Genomic DNA, 25,537 nt, shown 5'->3' with positions numbered 1-25,537 from the left:
CGTGGACATCGAATTCAAGCTTGATTCATACGAAGCGACTTAAAAATTCCCTAGCGGCATTTTCTGCCACGCATAGAGCACCTTCTTTTCCGTTAACTCAATATATGTTATTTATATATATACCTAATTTATACCTAAATAGAAATCTTCCTTCTGACCGATAAGTCTATCGACCTAATTTCGAAATACGCGCGCGATATCGAAACTGGCGATACCTGCGCCGCCAGCGTCGAAAAAGTGAAAGTAACGTTTCTGATTATGACGTCATCATATCAGACGTCGGCGTTAGAAGTAGTATCTTAAAAATAAATTTTTACATTTGTACTTTGCGTCGCAATATCTCCGCTCGTAGGGCACGTAGCGGAATATTATGAGAGAAACCCCCCCCTAATTGGACCCCAAGCTATCGATCAAGCCTACTTAGAACTTGATCCGTTCACTCGTTATCGAGATCTCAACATCTCGACTACTCGCAACCCGTCGCGTCGCGTAAAAGAGTCACGGTCGGTCTCGCTCCGCGTGTACTTGGCGCGAGACACTACCGTGTCTCTTGATTTATATAGATACATATGTATATATTCTATCTAGAGGTCAATCATAATCATTGATATTATGTGTAATATGTGTTTTAATACTTTATATTTATTTTATGTGTCTATATCGGATCGCGTAATTTTATATTTCTCATTACTTTTCATCGCTCACTCTTATCGCTCGGGAATATATTTGTGAATGTAAATAACTCTTCTTAATTATTAAAGTACATTCTACGTTAATTTATATACTTCTATTTGTCCGAAATTGTCTCTTTTACATTTAGATAAATGAAATTTCTATGAAGTTGTTTTATGAAACGCGGTGCGCTGCTCATTTTCTTCGAGAGATTCAAATCGCCTCGTCTTTTCTCGCGAATGAGGAGATTCAAATCGCTTAATTCGCCTTTTCTCGCGAGGTGTAAAGCGTCGACTGTGTCAAGGAGCGTCGAAGACGGTACTTGAACGCGCGTTGCGAACGGGTTCAAGGTGCGAGGCGCGCGACGAGCCTCTCCGTGACACATATCCGCAGGTTCGCATCGTCCTGCGCCATTGCACCGTGTGATAATAGCATTGTTACTTGTGTCGTTCGAAAATGCAGCCAGTCCTTATTACATGACACACGGTGCCGCCAACCTGGGCAACTGCGCCTTCGCTATATCTTCTCTTGTCAGTCGTCGCTCGAGCGCGTCGCGACGCGAAGCCTTCTTTTTCCGTGTGTTATACCAGTCTCGTGACTGCTACAGGTGATAATATACTGGTTTTCATTTATCGAACAGTCAACTGGAACGTTAGCGATAACGGTAGAACGTTCCAAGCGACTAAAACTATCAATTTATTTGTAAAAATAACACTTTTTAGCACTCGAAAAAGTGTGAAAAAAGCACGGTCGTATTGTTTAGTTTATACAGTACAACATGCGCGTTATTTAATTCGCGAAAATTAATTTTTCATCAAAATACAATTTTCAAGTTTGTATTTCATTCAAATTAATTTACTTTCTGTGTGTAAAATAATCTTTTTCTTTTTAAAAACCAAAATTTGTAATTTAAAAACGTATTTCATGTATGAAGTGTATGTAAACTTTCTGTCGTCAAAAATTTTGTCATTTTTTGTAATGTTCACAGATAAACGGACAGTATTGTGCCGATGTAAAAAAAAAAATACTATTAATTTTTTTAAATTGCGAATTTTTTAACAGTAAATCTCGAAACTGATTTATATTACGTGCTTTGCCGTAAGAAACGCTTGGTACAGAAATTTTTATCCCGTTTCCTATCAGAATGTGACTAAATTTTTCGTCCCTACAGACAATGCGACGTATCCTCGCGACAGAAACTGATTGTTAAGGCGAATAAGTACTGGCGTTTCAAAGGAAAATGAGAACGGTTTGTTAATAGCCTGAGAAATCACGTAATGCTTCGCCGAAAAGAGACGACACTTTCGCAAACGGCCGCTTGTTCACCGTTCCTTTAGTTCGTCTGGTAGCGCGTCTTTAGTGATCGCATCATGTGGAACCGCAAGGTGTTCATCAGAATAATCGAAGTGGTACGTAGATGTATCTTCAGTTTAACGTGTGAAAATTAATTTCCCCATTTATTAATTTAGCTTTTGCTGAGAGTTGAAATTAATGGAATTTCAATGCGTTCAGATTTTAAAGTTGTCCACAGTGTCCACACTAGGTAAAAAATAAACTCATCAATTTTCTATTTAGTTTTTCAATTTTGCTTCTGGAAAGATAGCCAAGTCTAAAGAGAGAGTCAGCTAAGTCTATAATGTCTACATTTCTATAATAGCAGTAATTGTGCTAAAACAATTACCGATTTGCGTAACGATCCGTGACACTATAATAGGCAGTGACTAGTGCAAGATATATTTTCCTATATATTTGTATGTTAACTCAAACTTTATCGGCAAATATTTTATCGAACCTATCGATTCGAATACATGATTCTCCGACATCTTCTGCAGAATTATAAAATTAGGAGAGCTGTGTGCGTGTGCGTCAAACATTGCAGCTCCCGTGCGTCGCCTCAAACGTTAAATATTTTATCGAAACAATATCGATTCGAAACCCCTCGGTGTCAATTACATGATTCGCCCGTATCACCTGCGAAGTTACGATTAGACGAGAAGAAAAATCGTGTGCGTCGAATTGCAGCTCCTGTGCGTCGCGTGCGTCGTGGCGCTTAGAGTGACGGACGATGAGAGCCGAAGGGTGTTCCATTACCTGAGGAATCGCAGCAGGGAGTGGTCACTGCTGAACAACGTGACGTGGGGCAGCATAGGTACTTACGTAGAAAAAAAAAGGAAGTGTCAAATCAAAACTTATACACTGATCGTATATACGCAACAATCTATAATCTTTTTATAAGAATTTCAACTTTTTTCTTTTGATCAAAAACCAAACTAAAATATAAATAATTTTCTTCGCGCAATATAATTTCTGATCTCATTTCAGGATTATAGACTGTTGCCTGTATACATATACGAATATACACCATACATTTTGATTTAACACCTCTTTTTTTCCGTGTAACTCGCATGATTCAGGCACCCGGATCCTGGCTCTCTCGCGTGTCGAGCGTCGGACTCGCGAGTCACTGACGAGTCACACTCATTTTCCGTATTTCCGTGTATTTCAGGCGCTGCCCTCGCGACCGCGACCTGCGGCGGATACATCATCGTAACGACGGGTCTTTTGATCGCCGCGGCGACCGGGGAGCTCCGCGGCCGAAAGACGGTAATTGCTTTCCTTTTTTTTTCCTCTCACTCCTCACTCCATTTCTGTGACACGGAATGCGTCGTATAGCTGCGTTTCGTAACACTGTGTCAACGGAACCATAATGACGCGGCAGCGTTTTGATTGTACGAAGAGCGGGAGAGATTGGGAGAGCAAATGTTAAAAAAAAAAAGAGAGAGGAAAAGAAATCGCGGCGTATATTGTACTTCCAAAAAGCTACGAATCTATTTTGGATAAAGTTGCTTTTCTGGATTGATAGATGGGGCGTCAAGATATGTCTCTGTCTTCGTCTGAGAAAAAAGAAAGTTGACGCAAGCTCGCTCTGACAAGCTTTTCATATTTACGCTTTTTTCTCTAGAATTTGTTAAAAAAGGGGGGAACTAAAGATATTTATGTAGTAAAATAGGATTTATCTCGCTTCTTTTTATCAGTTTCTATCGTTAATAATAAACCACGTTAATAAATAAATCGCGCGGAGTCATCCCTGTCAGCAAGAGCGAAGACGTTTTGCCGCGGGAATAGCGACAGAAATTCCACACGTGCAGCGCATTGCAGAAGAGCGATGGCGGGAGCGGGACTCGTCTCGACCGCGCCGACGGCGCACCGAGATCCTTCCCAGGCGCTCTTAATTTATTCCGAGGTTGGTCGTGTGCAAAGTGAAAATATACCGCGTAAATCGCGGCGATAGCGGTGGCGTGAGAAAATCGGTAGCGCGACGCGCGCGAACTACGAAGGCACACGCCATTGAGGGGGCCAAGGATAAGAGAATATTCTCCTCAACGCGTGCGGGACTCGCCCCGCCGCAACGTCCGTCGTACACGTAATCGCAGCCTTGGTCAGTCGCGACACGTAACGTAACTCATTTAAATGAGTCATAACTGAGGTTGGGACCGGCCGATCTTGAACGGGCTGCATAATGTGCGTTATAGATTTCCTATATTCCCGCCGTGTCCCGCAATACAAAATAAATATATCGTTCGAAAACCGCAACGGCACGCATATACCGATCTTCGCGTTCCGAACAGCCCTGAGCCCGCAATACTTACTTCGTACCGATTATTTTCTTCTTTTCCTCCTTTTTTTTTCCTTTCGTCGCAAGGTTGTTGGATAATGAGTTTTCATGCATAATCAATCGGCCGCGCCAAGCGTAAATAGATCGCGTCGGCGCGGCGCTAAAAAATCACGCAGGTGTAACGGATCTAACAAGCCCGATTGAATCCCAGGAATTTTTCCTACTCGGCCTGGGTGTGATTCTCTTCGGGATAGTCGGCGCCTTGTCGTTGGCGTCCATCGACAGCGTTCCCGAGGACCTGGTTGACAATGCCGCGGTTTTGGGTGCGCTGTGCTTGATCACCGCGTTGGTGTTCATCGGGGATTTGCTGATGAGCCCGCCCCGCCAGAAGGACAAGCAGGACGAAGCGCGAATCCTCGAGAAAGGTACGATTATTAATTAAATCAATTTGATGAAAAAAATTACTAGATTAAATTGGACTATACATAAATATATATGTATATATGCCTTGATGGGAATATTTGACTGAAAATATAATGCAATTTTACTGAAATGTATATACTTGAAATTTTCTCTTTATTTCATTATTTCCATCAATATTTCAGTAAAAATTCGGGTTTCAGTTAAATTCAATAAATTTCATAGTATCTAATATTTTAAAAAATTTGTTATTACTTTTGTGTGAATAGTATAACTTTTAACTTTCCTTATATTTCACACTATTACATTTCATAAGAAAAATTATGATTTATTTTGAAATATGTTCAGTAATTTTTCTACAACTTTTATCTTATTTTTCACCAATTTCATAGTACTTTCAGCAAAATATTTCCGTTAGTAAGATATATTGAATACCAAAAAAATTCTGACGCAACGCTCTGTTCATGGAAGACATCCCAATGCAATTATTGCGGCTTATTAATCTTTTTATCTACTTTGTTTATACTTCCAAGTAAGATTTTTCAATAAATTTATCTATTTTCAAAAAATAATATGTCTCAAAATAGAGAAACGTCAGGTGACGCCGGTGGTGACCGCCGAGGACGCGAAAAAGTCGAAACCAACCGTCGTCAAGATCCCCGAGGACGAGAACGGTCGCGTGAACGATGCTTTCCAGAAGGCGGAAGGTCGCTCCGATTCCGCGAGATCGCAGCAGGAATCGCCCGGTCCGCGTTCGCGGGACACCCGGGACGATCGCGAGCTTCGCGGCGATCAGGAGCCGCGGGAACGCGCGCAGAATTTCGAGAATGGCCGAGCTCTGCGCGACTCGCAGCGGTACCGGGAGATCGAGGTGCCGCGCACGGTCGCGTACGATCCCGATCGCAGGATCGAGGAGTCCAGGATAATATACAAGAGCCGGGACATCTATCAGCGGCCGATCGACGAGCTCGACACGCCGCGCTTCCCGACCGAGTACGAAAAGGGCGACCCGGTCTTCGCGAGGATCGTCAATCCGAGCGTGAAGATCATGAAGGTCGAGCGAGACGTCGAAGAGGCGCTCGATAACTACAACAGGTGATTTCTCTCGCGTACGGAGACTCCCTCGGTTCGGAAATTTCATTTAAGCGCCGGCAATGCCTGGCGTCAGTCATCTTGGATCACGCTGTTGGGGCCACGAAAACGCACGCGAACGATTCTTGCCTCTCGCACGAATAATTTATTTTTAATGTAACATTTATAAATTTATATTTAATACTTAATATAATTTATTTATATATTATTTTATTTAATATTTAATATATTTATATAAATGTGCACTATATATATATATAAAAAATAACTGCGAGCGCATTTCGTCCAGGCTATGAATTCTTGATCTTTGAAGTGAGAATTGAGAAATCAGTTCTAAAATGCCTAGGAGACCTCTATTAATTGACATTAAATTGTGTAAGATAATTGTTGCGCGTCTCATATTTCTCACTCTACTTCCTCCAATATTCACAAAACAATTAAGAACTGGAAATCTTGCTCGGAATTAAGATACATCGAAATGGAGAATTACTTGCGCGGACGTGAGTCGTCAGAATCGCTCGCGCTCCCTCGTTTCCGACGTTATGATTCAAGCATGCGTGACGCACCGAGAGTGCCGGCTCTTAAATATAATTTTGTTTGAACGGCGAGCAGATATTCGGACAACAGCCAGTACGACAACGTGCCCACCAGGATGCGCGGACATTCCGGGATCCTGAAAGGTCATCAACGCGACGTGCCCTTCAACGTGCCACCTCCGCCCAAGGATTATCGATCCAAAAGATCCAAGGACGACATTGAGATGCTGGACGAATATTTCGGCGTGCTGAGAACCACCGGGACGCAGACTGCAAGGACACCGTCCTCGCCGACCGATCCGGGATACGTTCGGCACACTGCAAGTAACTGGCCGCAGGACGTTAAGTCGAGCACGCCGAGACCTAGCCCGGAACACTCGAGAATTTAACCCTTTCATGCACACGCGGGCACTCTTTCTCTAATTACAAATTAATTGGCCAATTTTAGTTTAGTAAGAACATTAATTATTTTTTTTCTCTAATTAGTAAAATTAATAATTAAAACTTGAAGATTTTTTCTTCACTAATAAGTACTATCTCTTATAATTATTATCTGTATTCTGTTATCTCTGTAATTTAATTTGTTAAATATTTTCACAAATAATTTAGCCATGAAAGGATTAAAGCAAGATGCAATAATCGTTGATATTATATGTACTCTTCGATATTTTACAAGATTTTTGTATAGAGACGTAATAACAAGAGACAAACCTCGTTAAGTCCAAAACGATTTCACACTCTCGTAAAATAGGTGTTATAAAATTGAACAAAAATTTTGTATGTACATAATTGACTCGAAACTCATTTGATTCGACTCAAGCTCCAATTTCAAGATAATGAAGCAAAATGTAGATTTTTGGACTTAATTATTGTGTATTGGGAACACGCGAGATGCCACAACGCATTTATATTTAAATAGTTCATTATAAATAAATTAGAAGAATAGCTGTATCACAGAACTGAAATAATTTCGGAGCCTTAATAAGCCTCTCAATATTTTCTGTTAGTTTACATATGCGTTATTTTTGAAAGTTTTACTTTGCAGACCTGTGCAATAGTCGGGATTGCGAGATATAACTCGGGAAGGAATAACACATCTGTTTTTTTTTACACGTAAAAATTTCAATATAAAGTTAATATCTTCGTTCACATCTCATACTTCTATATGCATATACGTACAATTATTATTAATAATCTGATGATAACATATAATCGCTGCATGGTTAGTCATCCGTTCAACACTCATCCGGGACGTGTGTTAATATCAGTGTGTTAATATTACACCGTCGCGATTGATATAATTTCTATATTCGCGTTTACGCCTTGTCTGTGTTTTCTTCATGTGTGTGAACTCGTTAAAACGTATAAATAAATGCTATACAAGTCCATCGTTTCAAGTCACCCGATATGGACGATTTAGATACTTGAGCATTCGTTCTTTTCCCCTTCACGATCCTTCCTTCCAGCGAGTCCTACGAATATCCCTGATGACGGATTAGCTGCACCGTCGTCCGTTACGGCACGGGCTGGTACATTGGAACGAGCTTATCCCACTTGGTACCCGATGTAGCTTGAACTCAAGGTCGGTATACCTCACGCAGGTCACGTTAAGAACCACGCCGTGATTCATATTGGCTACACTCGCGGCATCACGCTATACGTTACGGTACATTAATCGAGGGGCTTGGTTACCGCCCTGTGCAGAATGACTAATCCGGATCGGATATCAGTCGCGAAGGAGGATGCGCCGCGTTAGGCGAGGATGCTTATCTCATGCCGAGCCCGATACCGGCACCACCTTGAGCGTTGGATGTCCTCTGCTCCATGGTGATGTACTGTCTGATGAGGCGGGAGATCTCATGGGCCTGCTCCGTCTGCAGCCTAGTGATACGCTGCTGCATCAGATTGCCGCACTTCATGTCGAGGTAGAGCGTGCCCTCTTCGGACTTGACCTTCCTGGTGGAGATCACCTCGGAGTAGGGGTAATGGTACAGTGTCTCCTAAAAGACGCGGGACACACGATTAAATTACACGCGGAGGAGGAAAATCACCGTTACGTGTGAGAAAAGACAAAAGGAGCGGATGAGCTACTTACATGCGTGATCAGATCTATGAAGTGTACTCCGTGTCGATTGAGAGCGAGAATGTGATCGGCGCTCTTTTCCTTGCCCTCGGGTACTCTCTTTACCGCGAAGAAACTCGAGCCGAAAAGTGGCCACTTAGATAATATTTCTAAAGAAAAAGAAGACACATATGTATGTATATATATGCACTTAATCGAACGACCAATTTTTGCCATTTTGCCAAACAACAATTTTTTAAACTGCTATTGTTTGAGTTTTTGCTTGTATATTATAGATATTAAAGTAAATTTGTAATACCTCCTTTTATCGTTCACATTATTACAAGCTAATTTAATGGGGTAGAAAGTTTTCCAGTCTCGAAACGTAATCTCGATTCGAAGTCGACTTACCGAGCACCTGCGCCTTACAAACAGCCGCCGAAGAGTGCTGAACGTTATTCCAGGCTTGCTGGACCATGTTCGACCATTGTTGCGGCCTGGGTTCCCTCAAACTCAGCGCTGGTTTTGGCAGCAGATATTTAATCTCCTTCGTCGCGGGCTCGTGCGTCATGTCAGCCGCTCTGTGTAATAGCGCTGTTATTTGCGCCATGTCGTACTACGGAACAGGCACGTCGTTAACTGCGTCGTTTATTTTCCTCCGCGGTCGAGCTCGAGCTCTCAGGCAGACGTTAGTACTTACAATTATTTCCTGAGGTAAATGTTCTCCAGGTAGGACTAGCAAAAGTCCCTCCAGGTAATCGGGAATGATTTGGTTAAACACGACTTCTATATACAACGCTGCGTCCAGCCGCAAAGGATAGTACCAGACAGATCTAAAAAGATTTTTTAGATAACATTATTTTCGACCAAGTCACATAAAGGATGCTGTTAGAATTTTACATTTTTTGAAAACGGTTTTGTAGCAGCAAAGACTATTTAGTGTTTGTCGTATTTATATTAAAATAAATATTTTCCCGTGAGTTTTCTCACCTTTTCCGCATTATTTATATATTTATTTTGATACCAGGATGATATAATAAACAGAATAATTTTTATCACTATAAACCCAAAACAATTATTCTCTGTACTTTATACTTCAGACATATCGCGTCTTGAATCACATTAGACTTTAGAGCTTTATTATTATTATTTTTTTAATAATAATAATCCCGTTAATTTGCAAAATATTTCTATAGGTATGAACAAAAAATTTGTCTGTGGAAGAAAAATTTCTGCGCACATTAAATAAATAAAAATTATGGAATTACTATGAGCTTGGGAAAGAGAATACTCCGAGATTTGTAACAGCGGAAATTTACCGTACCTGCAAAATAATAAGTAGAACACCTGGTGGTTTTTCTGGAGCTCCGTAGTCACGTCGAGGACGTACTCGTCCCTGGCCAACGGCATGGTGAACGCGTCGCCGTCGACGATGCAGTACAGCGAGAACTCGTCCATCTCGTGCGGATTTCTCACGGAGATGACGCTGCACATCTCCTCAATAACGTCCTGCACGACAGTCGTGCATTTCGTGTTAATGACCCGCTCGGTGCCGCCGGGCAGCCGGTAGATCTGCCTCTTCGCGTTCCTGCCCGCGCTGATCGCCATGATCTCCTCCACGCTGGGCACGTTCTTGCGCCCGCCGTACTTCACGGTCTTCCGCAGGTTCTGCAGGCACACCATCGCGGTGCCGTGATAGGCGCGACGCTTGTCGTACGCCGCCGTCTCGAGGTATTTCGTCAGGTAGGGCCTGAGGCCGTCGCTGCACGTGAAATAAGCGGCGATGATGCTGAAGATCCGCCAGCCGCGCTGGCAGCTCTCCGGATTCGGGCTCTTGTTATTGGTGGTCTGCTTCATCAGTTGGCAGTAAACCTCGTCGCGCAGCGATTCGTATTTGTGACAGTGCTGTGGACAGTGCGCGAAGATGTAGGTTTGTTAGAAAAATCGCGTCCTTCAACGCGATGGAAAGAATATAGCGCGCGGTCGCTAAAATTAGCGCGAGAAGACAAAGGTAATGACGGATAATAATAGGTAATCGACAATTTCCGTTTCTTACCCAGGGATTTCAAAGGTAAATCCACAAAGAAACGGCATTGTACGAAAGTGACTCAACACTCAGAAAAATACGGAATAGTTTTCGTTTCGCATTCACGTTCCTAGAAGGAGGCAAAATCAAAAATAATTCTATTTTAATCCCTCTTTTTTTTCTTTATGTGCCTCCATTCTTCTTCTATTTGAATTCCTTATTTACTTCTAAGTCTCCAATTTCAACCTTTGCCCAGGTCTTCTTCCAGTTAACATCCAAAAATAAACTAGGAATAATTTTAATTCTATTCAAAGTTTAATCTTACCATGAGGATGGTGTAGACGCACTTGACTTCGCTGGTCTCAGGCGGCAACGGTTGATCCCCCATGTATCTCATCAGGCACAGGAAGCACTCCACGGCTAGGACGCTCAGATCCGCGTCGAGCCTGAGCAAGCTCTGCTCGATGGGGACGGTGGAATACTTGACGAGGTCCACCTGTTCCTTCCAGGTCCACTCGGTGCCGTCCTGCTGGCCCTTGCCCTTCTTGTTCTTCTTCTTGCTCTTCAACGACTCGATCACCTTGAGGGATCCGCTGATCGATCCGTCCGCGGTCTTCAACATCTCGAATCTGCGCAGGACGCGTTCGTTAAATCCGCCCGCCCGCTCGCTCGCTCGCTCGTGCCGCGCGCGATAAGCACCGACTGGTCGGTGCTAAATACGGAACCAGGAACGATACGGAAAAAAAGGAGACACCGCGGTGCACGGTCGAAATGATATCGCACGACGGGCCGCGTTATGCTTTCTCAACACGACTCGCTTGCGTAACACCGTTAATAGTTGTTTCGCATTAATTTCCATACGATCGACGAGCTTGCGTGTGCACTTAATATATCACCAGAATTTAGAAAGGAACGATCACATTTTAATTAATTAGACGTCTCGCCCCGTCGCGATTTCTCCGATAGCAGATAAATCTTTATCATTTTTTTAATCCTAATTAACAAAATGAGTAATAAATATGACTTTAATGTCCATTTCTGCCAACGTATACGTTGGGGTATATAGATTAACTTTAATCTTACTTTTCACCTCTTTTTCTAATTCTTAGAACTAGAAAAAAAGTAAAGTTAAGCCGAGATTAAATTTAATCCATAATTAGTAGAAATGGATATTAGAGTTGTTCAGCGGTTCGAATTGTGACATTTAACGATATATTTAACACCCTTCAAATAAAATCGATTTTCCGAGAGCATTCTCAATCTGGGATCGCTTTATACAAACGCGCTGCGTAAATTATGTCAGAAATATCGACTCACTTTTCCGTGCTCTGACGGAAGTTCAGCATGGCGTACTGCAAAAGAGAATGCTTGCCGTCGTTGACCACCGGCCCGGTCTCGTAGATGCCGTCGTCCTGGAGTCGGACATTATCCTCCGGCTGCCGCCACTCCTGGCTCGGGCTCAGCTGCTGGTTTTGCAGGTTTTTCTGATGGTTCGCCTGGTTGACGGCCGACACGTGGTTGAGCACGCGACCGATCGGTACGTGATTCTCGTGTTCGGTGATTACGTGATTGGAATGGTTGTGGGACTGAATGTGATTCGCGTGATTCGCCTGCGACTGTATCGTCTTCGTGATTTGGGACACGTGATTCTCGTGATGATTGATCCTCTGATGTGGTTTCTGATCGATCTGCAGATCAAACGAGCAATTCGTATATCGATTGTTATAGCAATTGGAAACCTTATTTATTATTTTAAAAAACGACATCTGATTGACTCACACAACGACGTAATCTTTTTTATTATTACTCAGTATATATCCTTTATTTCAATATATTTTTTAAAACAATGAATGACTTTTTCTATATTACCAAAAAAATATACTGAATTTTTATCATTAGTTTAACATTAGCCCCTGATTTAACTCGTAGTAATTATTTTGTATTTTCAAAATTCAAGTTCGATTTGCGTGGAAAAAAATTACCAGTGATGAAGAAGTGATTTCCGCGGTGTTAAACCATTTTAAGGACAAAAATTCAGAATTTTTTTAAAAAATACATTTATTACTTTAAAAATGTATTGAAATAAATAATTATATAAAAAAATAAAAATAATTGTTCTATATTTTATCACTTTTTTTTCATATTCTTAGGCCGGAAACTTTTGGACTCAATTACGTATATTGCCTGCATTTAGTTTTTCATATCTATCGCGTTTATCATTTCCCTCATAAATACTCGACGTTAGCGACGGATCGTTTTCTAAAAGTATACAGGGATGCGAACCAGACCCTTTGCATCGCTCGAGGCGCATACATCGGGTAATCGCGAGAAGCGATCTCGTTTACGAGCTGGCAAGGCGAATACATTTTTCGCGCTTCTCTATTTCTCTGTTTCCGCGCCGCTCGCGTTTCCTTCTTTTCCTCGATGTTAGCCGCGCGCGATACGAAACACGATCGATCTTTTAGCACGCAAGTAAACGGGTTTCTCCCCGCGCGCCGGTCGTGTACCGCAACCTGGTGTACAGGAATGCGACGTGACACGATCATCAGGTGTAGGCGATTCCTTCTTTTCAGGCCTCGCCGCGCAAAAAGACCAAAAAAAGGACGGGGGGGGGGAGAGGCGTAAATGCAAGGCGTAAATTAACAGCGACTTTCGAGACAACGCGCGCGATTTCTCGAGCGTTCTTGCCGCGACGCGCGGATGCCGGACACTTCGGCGAAAGGGGTGCCGGATCACTCTTTTTTAGCTCCTTTCCGCTTTCGTTGATTATGATTACGAAGATACGCGACGGAAAGTAGGTGATTGCATCCTGCATTTCTTAATATCCTCAAGAATGTAAGTTGACGACAGCGACGGCTTCTTCGATATATCTGGTAGAAACCCGACGCCTCGCGTGTGTTACATGAGGTCTCTCTCTCCTCTCTCTTTCTCTCTCTTTCTGTTTTTCTTGCAAATGGAAAAGATTGATCATGCTCGCGGACAGATATCAAGTGGAAAAGGTTCACCAACGTGATAGCTAACAGGTAGAGCCTGTCATATCAATTCATATAGAGGGAAATGTGGAAAAAAATCGACACTAAACGGCTTTTGCGAGAGAAATCCGGTGGAACCAGGGGCAAAACCGGACGGTCAACAGCGACAGGTTGATAAAAGCTCTCAGCGAGACTTGAAATGTGCGCCATTTTTTCATTGACTTATGCGAAAACAAGCGGGCAACCTATTCGATGCGATCGTTCAATTTCATTCCGCTTTTCCTCTGAGCGAGAACGAAGTTGAGAGAATCCATCAAACGGAATGTTGAGTCGCGATTTCGCTCTGAACAGGGAGCGGTGTACGCGGTGTCTCGGCGCGTAAGTGACACACCGGGTATATCGATACTTCGGAATCGACGAGAGCGGAATGCGCGAGCGGGATATAAGCAGACGTCGACCCTGACCTACATAATCGTTTAATGCACCGAGACGCGACGTAAGACGTTGATGCGGTTGCTACGCGCGTCCAAGTAAGCCATATTGCGACAGATAATAAGCGCAACGGTCTAACGATTTCCGCGGCGGCGGCTGCTGTTATTATCGCGTGGCATAAGTAACCGTGATGTAAAGAGGTGCGAAGTACGGCGCAAAGCGGCGGGGTTTCAGGCAGGCGAAGAGGTACAAAGAGTGACAAACGTTGCGAAAACGGACTACTGGATGATAATCGGGAAGTTGTTGAAACTGAATAGCTGTTATTTTCGAATGATGAGTGGACAGGATAAAATGAATTAAACATTACCGCGCAGAAGAAACTTGTCATTTTTATTAGCACATAAATTCGTGCGAGAAGAATGTATATTTATGAACTTGTAAAAACAAATGTTTCACAAAATTTAACTGCGCAGTGATATATGACGATCAAAAGATTACGACACGATTTTTGAATTCTTGAATTCTTCGAAGACACATTTACATTTATTAAAATGTTACAAAATATATATATAAGAAATATATAGAATATATTCAATAGTTTTTTCAAACGTGTCGTTAAATTCAGCTAATCGTCATTTTGAAAATATATATATTACTGAGTTATGCAATCAGCCGAACTCTCTCTTTATTTTATAATATTAATTTCCACATACGTACGTTCTTTTTGCACGACATGCTAATAACAATGATAGGTTTTTTTACTGTAGTATAATATAAATAATTGATTTAACTCTGTCAACTCGATCGTTACGAAATAACTATCTAGCTCCAACAACTTCTCGATCGTCACCTTATACGTTGACGGAGGAAGCAGCCTTGAATCGTCTCTTTTGAAAAGTATTTACACTCTTTTGCTTCTTATTCAGTAATTAAAATGATTAATAACTTCTTCTCTCTTTATAACCATAAGTAATAAAAAAGTTGGAGACATCCTCGAGATGTTTATTAAGGAATTTACGCAAGTTGCTTCTCGATAAAAGTCAAGTACCGTTGCATCACCTGATTAATGCAAGCTTTTTTACTTGTACCTCGCTGTACACACCTGGGTCTATTAACCATAATACGAAACATTCGCGCTCCATTTGATTTCATTTAAAAGTCCATTTGATTTAATTTATCCCGTGTACGGTGGTCTCTCTCGGTGCCTTGAACGCCTCAGATTCCTGGATAATAATAAACGTGACGAATGAAATATACGCGACCTGATAGCTCTTGACTTTCTCGTCTAATTTCTTCAAGGTCTCCTGTATGGTGTTGAGCGTCTTGTCGCTCGTCTTGTCCTCGTTCTGCATCTCGCTGCTGTCGTTGTGCGTCGTCGTCGCGTTGTCGGCCTGCGTTCTGAGCTCCTCGAATCTCTTCAATATCTCCCGGACGCTCAGCTTGCTCCCGTCCGCGTTTTCCTCCGTGATGGTCTCCATCTTCGCTACCTTGCTACGTTCACCGTTAGTGCGCACGATGATCTGTTCGCCGTCGTAAAACTCCTGAGTCAAATTATCGTTCGTCCTTGGCTCCTCATCCTTCGGCTTCTGCTGAACCGGCTTCTTCTCCCGGGCGTTCTTCAAGGCCGCGGTATTCTTGGAATTTCTCAGCTCGCAGCCCTCTTCGATCCTGAGCTGCTCGATAGTCGGCTGACGATCGTTCGCTCGCACGTTCGGATGCAGGAAGGTCTTCTGGTCCAGCTTGGACACGTCTATCCTGGGAATATTTTCGTACTCGAACTTCTGCTGGCCGAAGGCCTCCTTCCTGACGTTCTTGTTCACGTCCAGATGTTCGGAATCCAGCTTCTTCTTCTCCCTGCCGCCGTCTTTCGCGAAGAACTTGACGAAGCTGCTTCTCTTCGTCTTGGGTTGCCGGTCCGAATGAGACGCTTTCTCCAGAAACGCTCCGGAATCATCGGTGTGCCCGTATTCGTCGCTGCTCAATTCGGACTCGGAAGATTTCATCAAAAGACTATCGGGAGAGTTCGTCTTGCGCTCCTCGTCGGAGAGGTTCCTTATATCGTGCCTGCTTATGAAGTTACCTTTCTTTCGATAAGCTAATTTCGAGTCTTGGACCTCGTGTTTCCAGTAACCTTCGTCCAGACGGCTGAAGGGACTCTCGGAGGTCGGTCTGCGTTCTCTCGTATCCTTTCGAGGATCCAAGACGCCCTTCCGCGCGAGATCGCCGAACTCGAATTTGCGCAGGAATTCCGAACGACGCACGATTCGCTGCACGTTGCTGAAGGATTTCGGCTCGAACTTGTGAAACTCGTTCTCCGAGGACTCGGAATAGTCGGTGAACTGATTCAGAATGTCCGGACGGTGTTTCTGTCGACGTCTCAGCGTCGTCGGCAACTCGGCCCAGTTGCTGACGAGTCTCCTGGAGAACACTCCTTCGGTATCGGACACTTCTCTCTCCATGATAGAGCTAGAAGAGAAGCCCTTAACGCGCGCGCGGCGCGCGGAAGGCATGAATGGCCGACGCTTAGAAAACGCCTGCAGCTATCGCCACGACTCGTACGTGTGCCAGTTCGATGCCGTTCGACTAGCGAATTCTGTACCCCAACCTTTTCTAACGTCAAACAATCGTAATTTCACTCGGATCTTCCGAAGGATGTAGATCACGGATGAAGGACCGTCCGCGGAACATCGTGAGAAAACGCCCGGAAGAAGAAGACTCTCGTGGGACCCTCGTCGAAACAATGCGCACTTTTAATTATAATTACTTCGCGCCAGCGAGACTCTCCCCTCTGCCACGACGAGAAAGCTTTCATGCTTTCTTGGAATCGTCGCGTCGATCGTGTGTGGTCGCGTGCCTCGGATTTTCGTCTTTAATTGGCGGTTTGTTCGCGAATTTCACCTTTCACTTATTATATCCGGAATTTCGATATTCGTATCGAGTTCCAGATTACACTCATTGACGAACGCCGCGCGACGGCCGTTGGATCTCAACTGAGGAGGAAGAAACAACGGACGAGGTCGATCGTGATCTCACTTACGCAAGTGAGCCAGGCCCTTCCGACCTTACTCGCGCGAGATCGTTAGCGATCGTGCGATCGCCGTCGCCGTTCCGTTTATAATCATTACTCACCGCCGCTTCTTTTTACGCCGCTGCTTTTACACGGAGCGTGAAAGGCACAGTCTCATCCGCGGCGGAATAATCGTCGCTGATTAACTATACATTCGATGCGGAGAGCTGCGCGTTAACGATCGGCGGTCATTATCGTTGTGTTAACCTTGTCGGGATCCGCGAATTACAGCTGTGCGACGCCGAGAGTCGAAAGTCTCTCGACGAACGGGCACAATCATCGAGTCGTTTACCACTGTATATAAGAGCTAATGTAGTCAAGTTCTCAATGTTTGTCCATCTTGTAAAGTCATGTAAGTATGTTCCTTTCAATATCTTCTCCCGTTCAAAAAAATTGCGCTCCCGTTTTCTTATAATTATCAGCTTCGCTGGTTAAAGGACGAACGTCGAAGAAATACGTAGCTTCGTTTCAGAAGTATATTCGTTAACTTTTCAAGCACGCGTTGCGCGCTGTGAACAGGAAGGCGCATGTTTCCCTTAATATCTTCGAGTTAGCGGATGTTCCTCTCCGGAAAATTAGCTCCGGAAGAGAGAGAGAGAAAGCCACTGTTATTTCCTGCCGTTTCGCTTCGCGTAGCAAAATCGGATTATTCGTTTCTTTGCGAACAGATTTGAATCGGCGGGACTTTTCGCGCCGATCGTTTCGGACCTCGCGCGGCTTTCGCCGTTATGGGACACGCGTGCGAGACTCGCGGGCACGCTGCTACACCTGTGCACGGCACGGCGGCAGTCGATGAACTGAAGAGCCGCGGCCGCGAGGCTTCCGATTCCAAGGTACCGCCGTTCCCTGCCGGCTGTATTCTGTTAGCCGATGCCCCTTCGGAAGACGGATATCTGGGTCGGGGCCCCACCACGTTCCCCGCCGCGCGGCGGTATGCGTGGCGCATACGCTATGGGCATGGAAAATCATGCTGCGCCGCTCTTTATACCGCTTCGATCTTGTCCGATCGGAAGAACGTGTATACTTATGTTCCCGATTGTCGAGCGAGATATGCGCGTTTCGAGGGGAGCGTTTGCCATCGCCGGGACCTGCCCCCCACCCCTCGTTTGAACGACAGGACCTCCCGAGGTCGCGGGTAAATGTCGAGTGGCAAGAAAGAAAGTGTTTATCCAAATGCGGCGGCCTTTTTGCTTGCCATCGGCGAAATTAATGAAGAATACTGATAAAGTGAAAACACTTGCAATGCAGATACACGGATCGTCCCAGTTTCGCACCTGTTATTATCCACCTTTCTCGGCGAGGGGAGGGGGAGAGTCTTCTTAATATTAAATTTAAATTTCAGTGTCTCTAGAGTTTAATATTCTCATGAGAGAAGTCCCTTATTATATCGATAATTTAAAACCACCGGCGTGTCGCTCGAGATATTTCTCCCGAAGAATAAATTTGTTGGTAAAAGATCGCTCCACGGATGGGAGGAAATCTTTTGTACGGTCTCTATAGCTGCATACGATTCCACGCGACGACAATGCGCGCCGCGAGCGCACGGCAATGAAATAGAAATCGGAACCGGAAGAGGGAGGAAAGGAGTCGGAAGCGATAGCTCGTTAGACCGGATTATTGTGATTTGCGGCTCAATGGGGGATCCCGTCCGCAAAATCTTCAATCCCACGCCTACCGCGCGCGATACGGCTTCAGTTTTTCCCGTGTCCTCGTCTATTAAAAAGCAAAACCCGTGGAGTACGTTTTCGATGTCCCGCGGAAACCGCTTTTGAAGTTCACACGGCTGTGCACACGGTCGATGCACCTGCGCCGCTAACGGAAACGACCGATTATCCGCGGGGCCCTTAAAATCCAGTCGTCCATAGTCCTTAAGTAACTTTGCGTGTACTCGGTCTTTTCAATCCTTCAGGTATTTCAATTACAATTGTTCTCTATAACTATAAATGACTCATAAATAGATTTATTTTGTCTAAATTTCGCTGCAGTTCATTATCATAAATATCTATAACTTCTTTTTAAATCTCGTCGTCCAGATAATACTTTCCTTTCGAAACACTTTCCGTTCGAAAATGCTTGCGTTTTTTTTTTATTTCAAGAAATCGTTGAAGAAAGTTCCAGTTTTCGAAGACTGGCGTTCGATCGAGTGTCGAGTGTCGAGAAACTCGAATCGATATCAGTCCCCGGAGAAATGGCACTTTCTCACTCCGCGTTCTTTCCGTTTTTTTCAGAGCGACATTTTTTTCGCACGCGGAAGAAACGAAATATTTTCCGCAATCCGGATTGCGTCGCGAGATTCGTTTCTTCTTTTTATCCCCCCCCCCCCCGCTCGTCCGGAATTAGAGAGACCGCGGACCGGTCGAGCGACAGCGAACGCGGGGGAAAACACTTTTCCTGCTTTTACGTTTTCTATTTATACTTGCTCTTTCGTTCCGCAATTCTAGCCGCCACGAGATGTCACGTGGGGGACACGCGGAATGCGCGCGAGGCAGTGAAATTGAAATTGTTGTCCTCCACTTTGCGCGCTTGCAACACGATGCCTATTACTTTAATGAAAGGTGTTTGTTGGCTCCGGGATATTTGATTGGACGGTCGGCTCGGCAAAGACAGCGCGATTATATCGAACCTTTATCCGCCAAGCATTCTCCACTAGACATGAGAGTATTTTTATCTTCCGCAAATTTCTTTCACGTATAAGGATTTTATAGTATTTTTCTGATTAAGAAAAGTCAAAAAAGTTTTAAAATTTAAACAACAGAACAAATATTTAACTAAAAATATCTCCCCAGAATTATTATTGCTATAATATAAACATATATGATAAATTACTTTATCTCGAAAAATTATCTTAACTCAGAAAATAAGTCGTCCGAGGATAACGTATAATAAGCCAACTCACTTTATGCGACAAGTCTCAATTATACAACTACATGTCAATTATATGTTTGATGCGGAATAGAAACGTTTATCCCGCAGAGCAGCGTGCGTAACACCGTTGAAAAATGTGTTACGAAACGCGCTTTTCATAACTGCAGCAGCGACTTTCTTAATAGGCTTCAAATAGGAGAACATGCAAATAAAAATTCAATTTTGAATGTTTCAACATTTCTGTGCCTTTGCTCAAGAATCGAAATTACAGGGGAATGAAGGGCGCGAAGGAGATTTGGGCTAACGTGGCAGAAAGAAATAATGAGCACCGTTTCGCATTAGCAATTCAAACAACTTCCGGTGTCCGTGTTGGCGTGAGGAGAGCAAGCTGCCGCCTCCGGTAAATACGAGTTGCTTGAACTGAGAATCGCCTGAAAGAAACCCAAGTATCCGCGCTCTCCTTATTTTTTTTTCTATCGAAACTCTCGTCTCGTAAAGAAAGATGCAGAAAATTGGAGTAGCTGCGTTATTCGACGATTAAGAAATTGTCAGGCGGTTTAACTACTTTGCGAGATAAAAATACACTATTTTTGTCGCACACTTAATTCCGAAAAGACGTGAAACGAGAATTAATCTGTATAAGATTTTAATGTTCGAGTACTCTTGATTTTACGCGAAACTTATACTTGTTTCCAATTAAAATTAGCAATAATAAAAGAGAAATGTCAAAGATGCAATGAAATTATCATTCCTTTGTAATGCAAAAAACTCCCCTCAAGAAACGCATTGGACAATGGGAGTCGCTATGCGACTAATTAAACCGGCTTTCTACGACTGCCGCGGCTGGTTTCCACGCCACACGCGATATACGTTTTCATGAATACCGAATCGCGAATTTTTACGCACGGCTCGCGGCATTCCTCCGTTCCGATCCTTTGACATCATTCCACATCTTTAGACGCCGCGAGGAAACACATCAGACTCGTCCGTCCTCCAACGTTGCGCGAAACGTTGCTGCACGGCGCACAGCGCACTCGCGATTACGCGCGCAAAGCTCTTCTTTTTACCGTTATATAATCCGTAATGGAATTTTAAATTGCATGCATGCCTCAGTAAAGGTTTCGTTTATTCGACGATTATCCCGACTGACGGAAAACTTCAATCGAGATATAATTGGGGAAAAATTACTTGATTGTCAACGACGTGAAAGTAAGATAACATTGAAAGAGTTGAGGGAATTGCGACACGAACGTGCCTTCTAGGCTGTCATTTATGGATGGTATTCGCATTCCTGGTTTTTAATGCCAGAAACGTAATTATACGACACGTGTGACATTGTAACAAATCATCAACGAATGTCAGAGATTGAAAATCCGATTCGACGGTTATTTGCCTTGTGCTCTCCAGCTTTCTCTTTCCCCGAAAGAATAACGATCTCGCCCGTGTGTGATTTAAGAGCGAAATCTTGAATGCACATAAAAATGTATCGGAATATGTGTATATATCGAAAAATTTCAACAAGAATCTGCAGCAAGAAGAGCTCCTCTCTGCATTCAGTCATCATCGGTATTCGGGAGAACGTCCGTCACGCTGAACGAATCGGCTTCTTGAATCGCGTGCGGCGACGATGCATGCACAGGTGTATCTGATGAACAGGCGTAGCGCGTGTTATAAGAAATCCGATCTCTCCGTTTGCACAAGACGTAAAGACGAGAGTCTCTATCTCTCCTATTTCTCTCGCGCTCTCTCATCCGAGCGCAAAAAAAGCATTCTGCGTTCTGCGGACTTAATGATTCACTATAAGGATAGACTCGATCTCGAACGGCGTTTAAGACAGAGATGGAACTTTTGCCTTTAAGAGCGGTTGCCTGCGTCATCTTTGACAGCATCGGAATGCAAAGATCAAAACATCCGAAAGATTGAAATCTCCTCTTTTTTTTGGGCAACGATTACGACGGAAAGAATACCGGTTCGCAGGGAATCCCCGACGGCATTCCCGCGGAATGTCGACATCGCGCAGTTTGGGTCGAAAAATGAAGAAGCGTAAAAGAATAGAGGTAGTATCGAGCGCGGCGCCCGTCGGCGTGATGGATCGCTGATGCCGACGTTCTCCGATGGCGAAAAGGGGGAGAGATAAAGCGGGGAAGAATGAAGAGAGACGGCGGAGGAGGCATTGGCCAGCACATATGACCGCTCACTGGAAACGCAATTTACACTAGGCGTTGCCCGCGGATTGCCTCGTTACTACCATCCAGGCTTGCGTGGCACATCCTCGTGTGTGCCGTTATCGTTTACGCGGTCGACCATCGCTAATTGGTCGTGGACGAGCGCGCGATGGCTCTGACCGTCCGCGGAGGAGACACAGGATCATCGCTCACCAGCCTGATGTATCTGCCGATCATCTCCGACAGCTGTGGGGCGCGATTCGTGTGCAGCGGCAGTCTGACACCCGACGCGATCTGCAGTACGCACACTCCCGACCTGGACGAATTCACGGAGACAATGTCCTCCAGCGGCAGGGTCTCCAGGATGATCAGGTCGCCATTTAGCGTGCGCTTGATCAAACGAAGTCCGTGATGCGACACCGCCACGTGTTGTGTCTCCGGGTGTTGAGGACCGATCTGCGGCAGGATTCAAATTAAGATTACTGAGAATGATGACAATAATTTTTAGATTGTTTTTCGGTCAGCGTTTATCGACCGACAGAGAAAGAATGCTTTTGAATAATTTAGAACGAGCATGAACTTACCGATACGGGAAATATTCGGGCGAAGTATAACGGCCATTGTTTCGCCATATCCACGATATTTTTCTTGATCGTGATTTTATGTTGCGTGCTCTGGAGATTGTCCAGAGTGACGCCATAGTTGTCCAGCATTTTTAGCATGTTTTGCCGGTCCTCCTTGGTGATTCTTATGCTGGAGGTCGCAAGGACATCGTACGCGACCTGGCAGAACACTAGGTGCAATGCCAGGGGGCTATTCAGCGTCTCGTTAGGCGCGAAAACCTCTTTCTTGACTCTCAAGGTCCACGTGACTCTGTTATATGTGAAATGCGCGTTGGAGGTTTGCGGGTAGAGCTTGGTATTCACCACTTCCTGGACCTTCTCGATTTCCGGCTTGTCCGCCGGTGGTAATACCGGCTTGAGAAACTCCGGCCACTCCTCGATCTCGATCCTCTCCATCTTGTCGGTGCGGTGGGTTGAAGCTACGCTCGACCGTCTGTCCACGTCCCGATTGTTGAAACTCTGCCGCGCGACGGTGAAGGACTCCCTCGTATTCGGGATCACGCCGAAGTCGCGCGGCGACGGCATTCCGAAGCTGTCGCGGGATTTAGGGGACACGTCCCGGGTCATGCCGAAGGGATCGCGCTTCCCGGTCGATCCGTCGAACGCGTACTTGGAGTCAAAAAGCTCGGAGTTGAGGTCGCGGCGCGAGTCGAAGTCGGAGCTGCGATCGCGCACCGAACTCGCGAGATCGGTGCTGTCCTTGCCGTAGAAGTCCTTGGACTTGTCCTGACCGCGAGCCTTGTCGAAGTCGTTTCGGTAGTCGTGACCGTCGCGCAAATGCTGCTGCGACGCGAAGATGTCGCGGCTTTGACTGAACATCTGATTCTTCGGGAAGTGATCGTAGGTCTCGGAGTCCGGAGACGTGCGGAAGGAGTCGCGTGTTTTCGGCTCGATCGGCGCTGGCGGAGATCGCGGCTGAGGCACACCGGATTGGCTGGAACAAATCATTTGCCGATTTTCAAGGATTAAAGTGTTTGCTATTTTTAATTTAGAATAATTTCCAATAATGTTTAATTTGATGCTGTTATACCTGTTACTGTACACACTGCCGCCTCTTGGACTCGGGGGCTGCGGCGGCGTGACAGGCGGCGGGGGCGGAACAGGCCGTTCCATTCTCTCGATCTGCGTCCTCACCACTTGAGCTTGCGTCATCATATCGGTAGTGCCCTTAGAAGTAACGCTCTGGGTGTCATCGACAGTGGAAGCGTAATCATCCCACCTGCCACCTTAAAATTCGAATTTTTCGATTAGATATATGTCTATACCTAGTTATAGCATTTGTGGCTTCATAATGCACGACAAAAGATCTAATTACCCAGTTGTTGTTCCAACAAGAGCTTCCTGTTATCTTCCAACCGTTTAACTTTTCCGTCCTCTCGCGGGAGAGCGGGTTTCTCAGCCGTCTTTGTGGATCTCACGCTATGATTCGCCGTTACTTTCTCCAATCTCTGCCTCATCTCCGAGCTAAGTTTCAACTTCCCTATACTTCCCGGCGACGGTCTCTGCGCGCCCACTTCCAAAGCCGACCTGCGAAAGAATTCGACAGTTTGCATCATCGCTCTTTTCAGCTCGAATATAAACACCGAGAAAGAAGCGCGATGTTAATTACTTCGATTTCTTCTTTTTCTTCTCCCCTTCTTCTTTGTACCCGTTCTCGTGTTTTGCCGCGGTCGCTGATGGATGCGCGATCATGGACCGATCTTCGTTGCTGACGATGTTCTCAATCTCGAATTCTTCCCACTCGACACCGCCTTCCGTCGCAGCTTCACCATCGCCTTGGTCGTACTCCTGATACTGCGGCGTTATCTTGCGTTGCTGTTGTTGCTGGCGCATCTTGAATTCTATGAAGCTATCCTGTGCTTGATTCTCGTTCGAATCGCTAGGCGGTGGCCACCTATCGAGATAAAAAGAATTAGTCGCCTGGATTAGCGATTTATTGTCAATTTGTTGGATTTTGAACTCACCTCCATTTCCCGATACGCACTGTCTTCGCCCTGCCGTACGGATCGAGGAACGGTCTAGATTCGGAAGGATCGTGAGATTCCAAAGGTGGAGGCATCGGCGGGGGCGGTGGAACACCCTTGTTATTGCTCAAACTTGAAGGATTGCTGTCAACGCTGCTCTTCCGGTTCTTCAGCTCGCTGAGTACGTTAGTAAAGTTGCTCTGTATGTTACTTTTGTTTAAATTGGCTCTCTTCACGTCCGCCTGTGCCGATGACGGCTTTCTGTCTACCACTTTTCGATCCACGCTGATCTTCCGCGCGTAATCGACGCTCGTCTTCCTGGCGGCCTCGGCATTCTTTCTGGGCGGACTCTGCGACCGATGAATTTGAGCCTTTACCGTCATCGTTTCCTGCCGCGTCGTTGGAGTGGAAGTCAGCAAGGGGGTTCCCCGTTTCTCGGTTGACCATAATTCGCCGTCGTCGGGTTCTCTAAATGAGACCTAATCCAAGAAAAATTAGATTAGAGAGTCCTTGATTAATTTAGAAAATTATTTACAGCAAGGTGATTTGCGGGAGGATTGATTTAAGATAAAAAAATTTATTCGGAAGAAAGCCGCGGCGATTTGACGAATGAGACGACATTGTTTGATCAGGTTGGCCATAATCCCGAATATCTTCCTCGATTTCTGCTAGATGATAATATGTACATACCGTAGGGAAGCCACAAGGTACAGTGTAAGTTAGTTAAAATCAGTAGATACCTTGGAGCAGCGTCCGATAGAATCATTGGGCCCCATATGGGCACCGATTGAGGGGGCTGGGGGAACAAGATTCATGCTTGAGGAGCCAGCGGGTAACACCGTGCTCTGGAAACACACACCCCATACCGCAGTGCGGCTCAGAGACCCATAGGACATCGCCCGGAACGACGATAGATTCGTTGAGAGTTAGTTTTCACTGAGCGTGCATATCGCCGATTTCAGTTACCGATGACGGATCATCGAGTTAATGATAGTTAAGTGACCGTGAAATGAGAGCGGCGATGA

The 25,537-nt window shown here is 44.9% G+C and overlaps 2 protein-coding genes across 2 annotated transcripts in view; one reads left to right on the top strand and one right to left on the bottom strand.

Annotated features, from left to right (window-relative positions):
* Positions 1–1,129: 1,129 nt before the first annotated feature.
* On the top strand, positions 1,130–7,759 carry LOC143897677 (uncharacterized). Its single transcript, XM_077406492.1, has 7 exons — positions 1,130–1,279; positions 1,844–2,081; positions 2,695–2,821; positions 3,179–3,276; positions 4,500–4,713; positions 5,296–5,803; positions 6,413–7,759. The coding sequence occupies exons 2-7, from the start codon at positions 2,043–2,045 to the stop codon at positions 6,723–6,725; spliced, it is 1,299 nt and encodes a 432-aa protein (XP_077262618.1). The 5' UTR covers positions 1,130–1,279; positions 1,844–2,042; the 3' UTR covers positions 6,726–7,759.
* Myo10a (unconventional myosin 10A) overlaps positions 7,423–25,537 on the bottom strand; it is a 40,907-nt gene continuing 22,792 nt past the window's right edge. Inside the window, exons 21-34 of the mRNA XM_077406491.1 lie at positions 25,253–25,357; positions 24,513–24,991; positions 24,158–24,442; positions 23,864–24,075; positions 23,579–23,774; positions 22,510–23,482; positions 22,139–22,381; positions 11,742–12,112; positions 10,750–11,053; positions 9,723–10,303; positions 9,099–9,231; positions 8,810–9,014; positions 8,432–8,568; positions 7,423–8,336 (exon numbers count right to left, since the gene is read on the bottom strand). Of these exons, the coding sequence (XP_077262617.1) occupies positions 8,103–8,336; positions 8,432–8,568; positions 8,810–9,014; positions 9,099–9,231; positions 9,723–10,303; positions 10,750–11,053; positions 11,742–12,112; positions 22,139–22,381; positions 22,510–23,482; positions 23,579–23,774; positions 23,864–24,075; positions 24,158–24,442; positions 24,513–24,991; positions 25,253–25,357 (4,458 nt within the window). The 3' untranslated portion in view covers positions 7,423–8,102. The remainder of the gene's footprint in view (positions 8,337–8,431; positions 8,569–8,809; positions 9,015–9,098; positions 9,232–9,722; positions 10,304–10,749; positions 11,054–11,741; positions 12,113–22,138; positions 22,382–22,509; positions 23,483–23,578; positions 23,775–23,863; positions 24,076–24,157; positions 24,443–24,512; positions 24,992–25,252; positions 25,358–25,537) is intronic.

The sequence above is a fragment of the Temnothorax americanus genome, unplaced genomic scaffold, assembly GCF_048541705.1.
Source record: "Temnothorax americanus isolate GAGA-0224 unplaced genomic scaffold, ASM4854170v1 Scaffold21, whole genome shotgun sequence".
NCBI lineage: Eukaryota > Metazoa > Arthropoda > Insecta > Hymenoptera > Formicidae > Temnothorax > Temnothorax americanus.
This window is presented reverse-complemented; position numbering and strand designations above follow the sequence as displayed.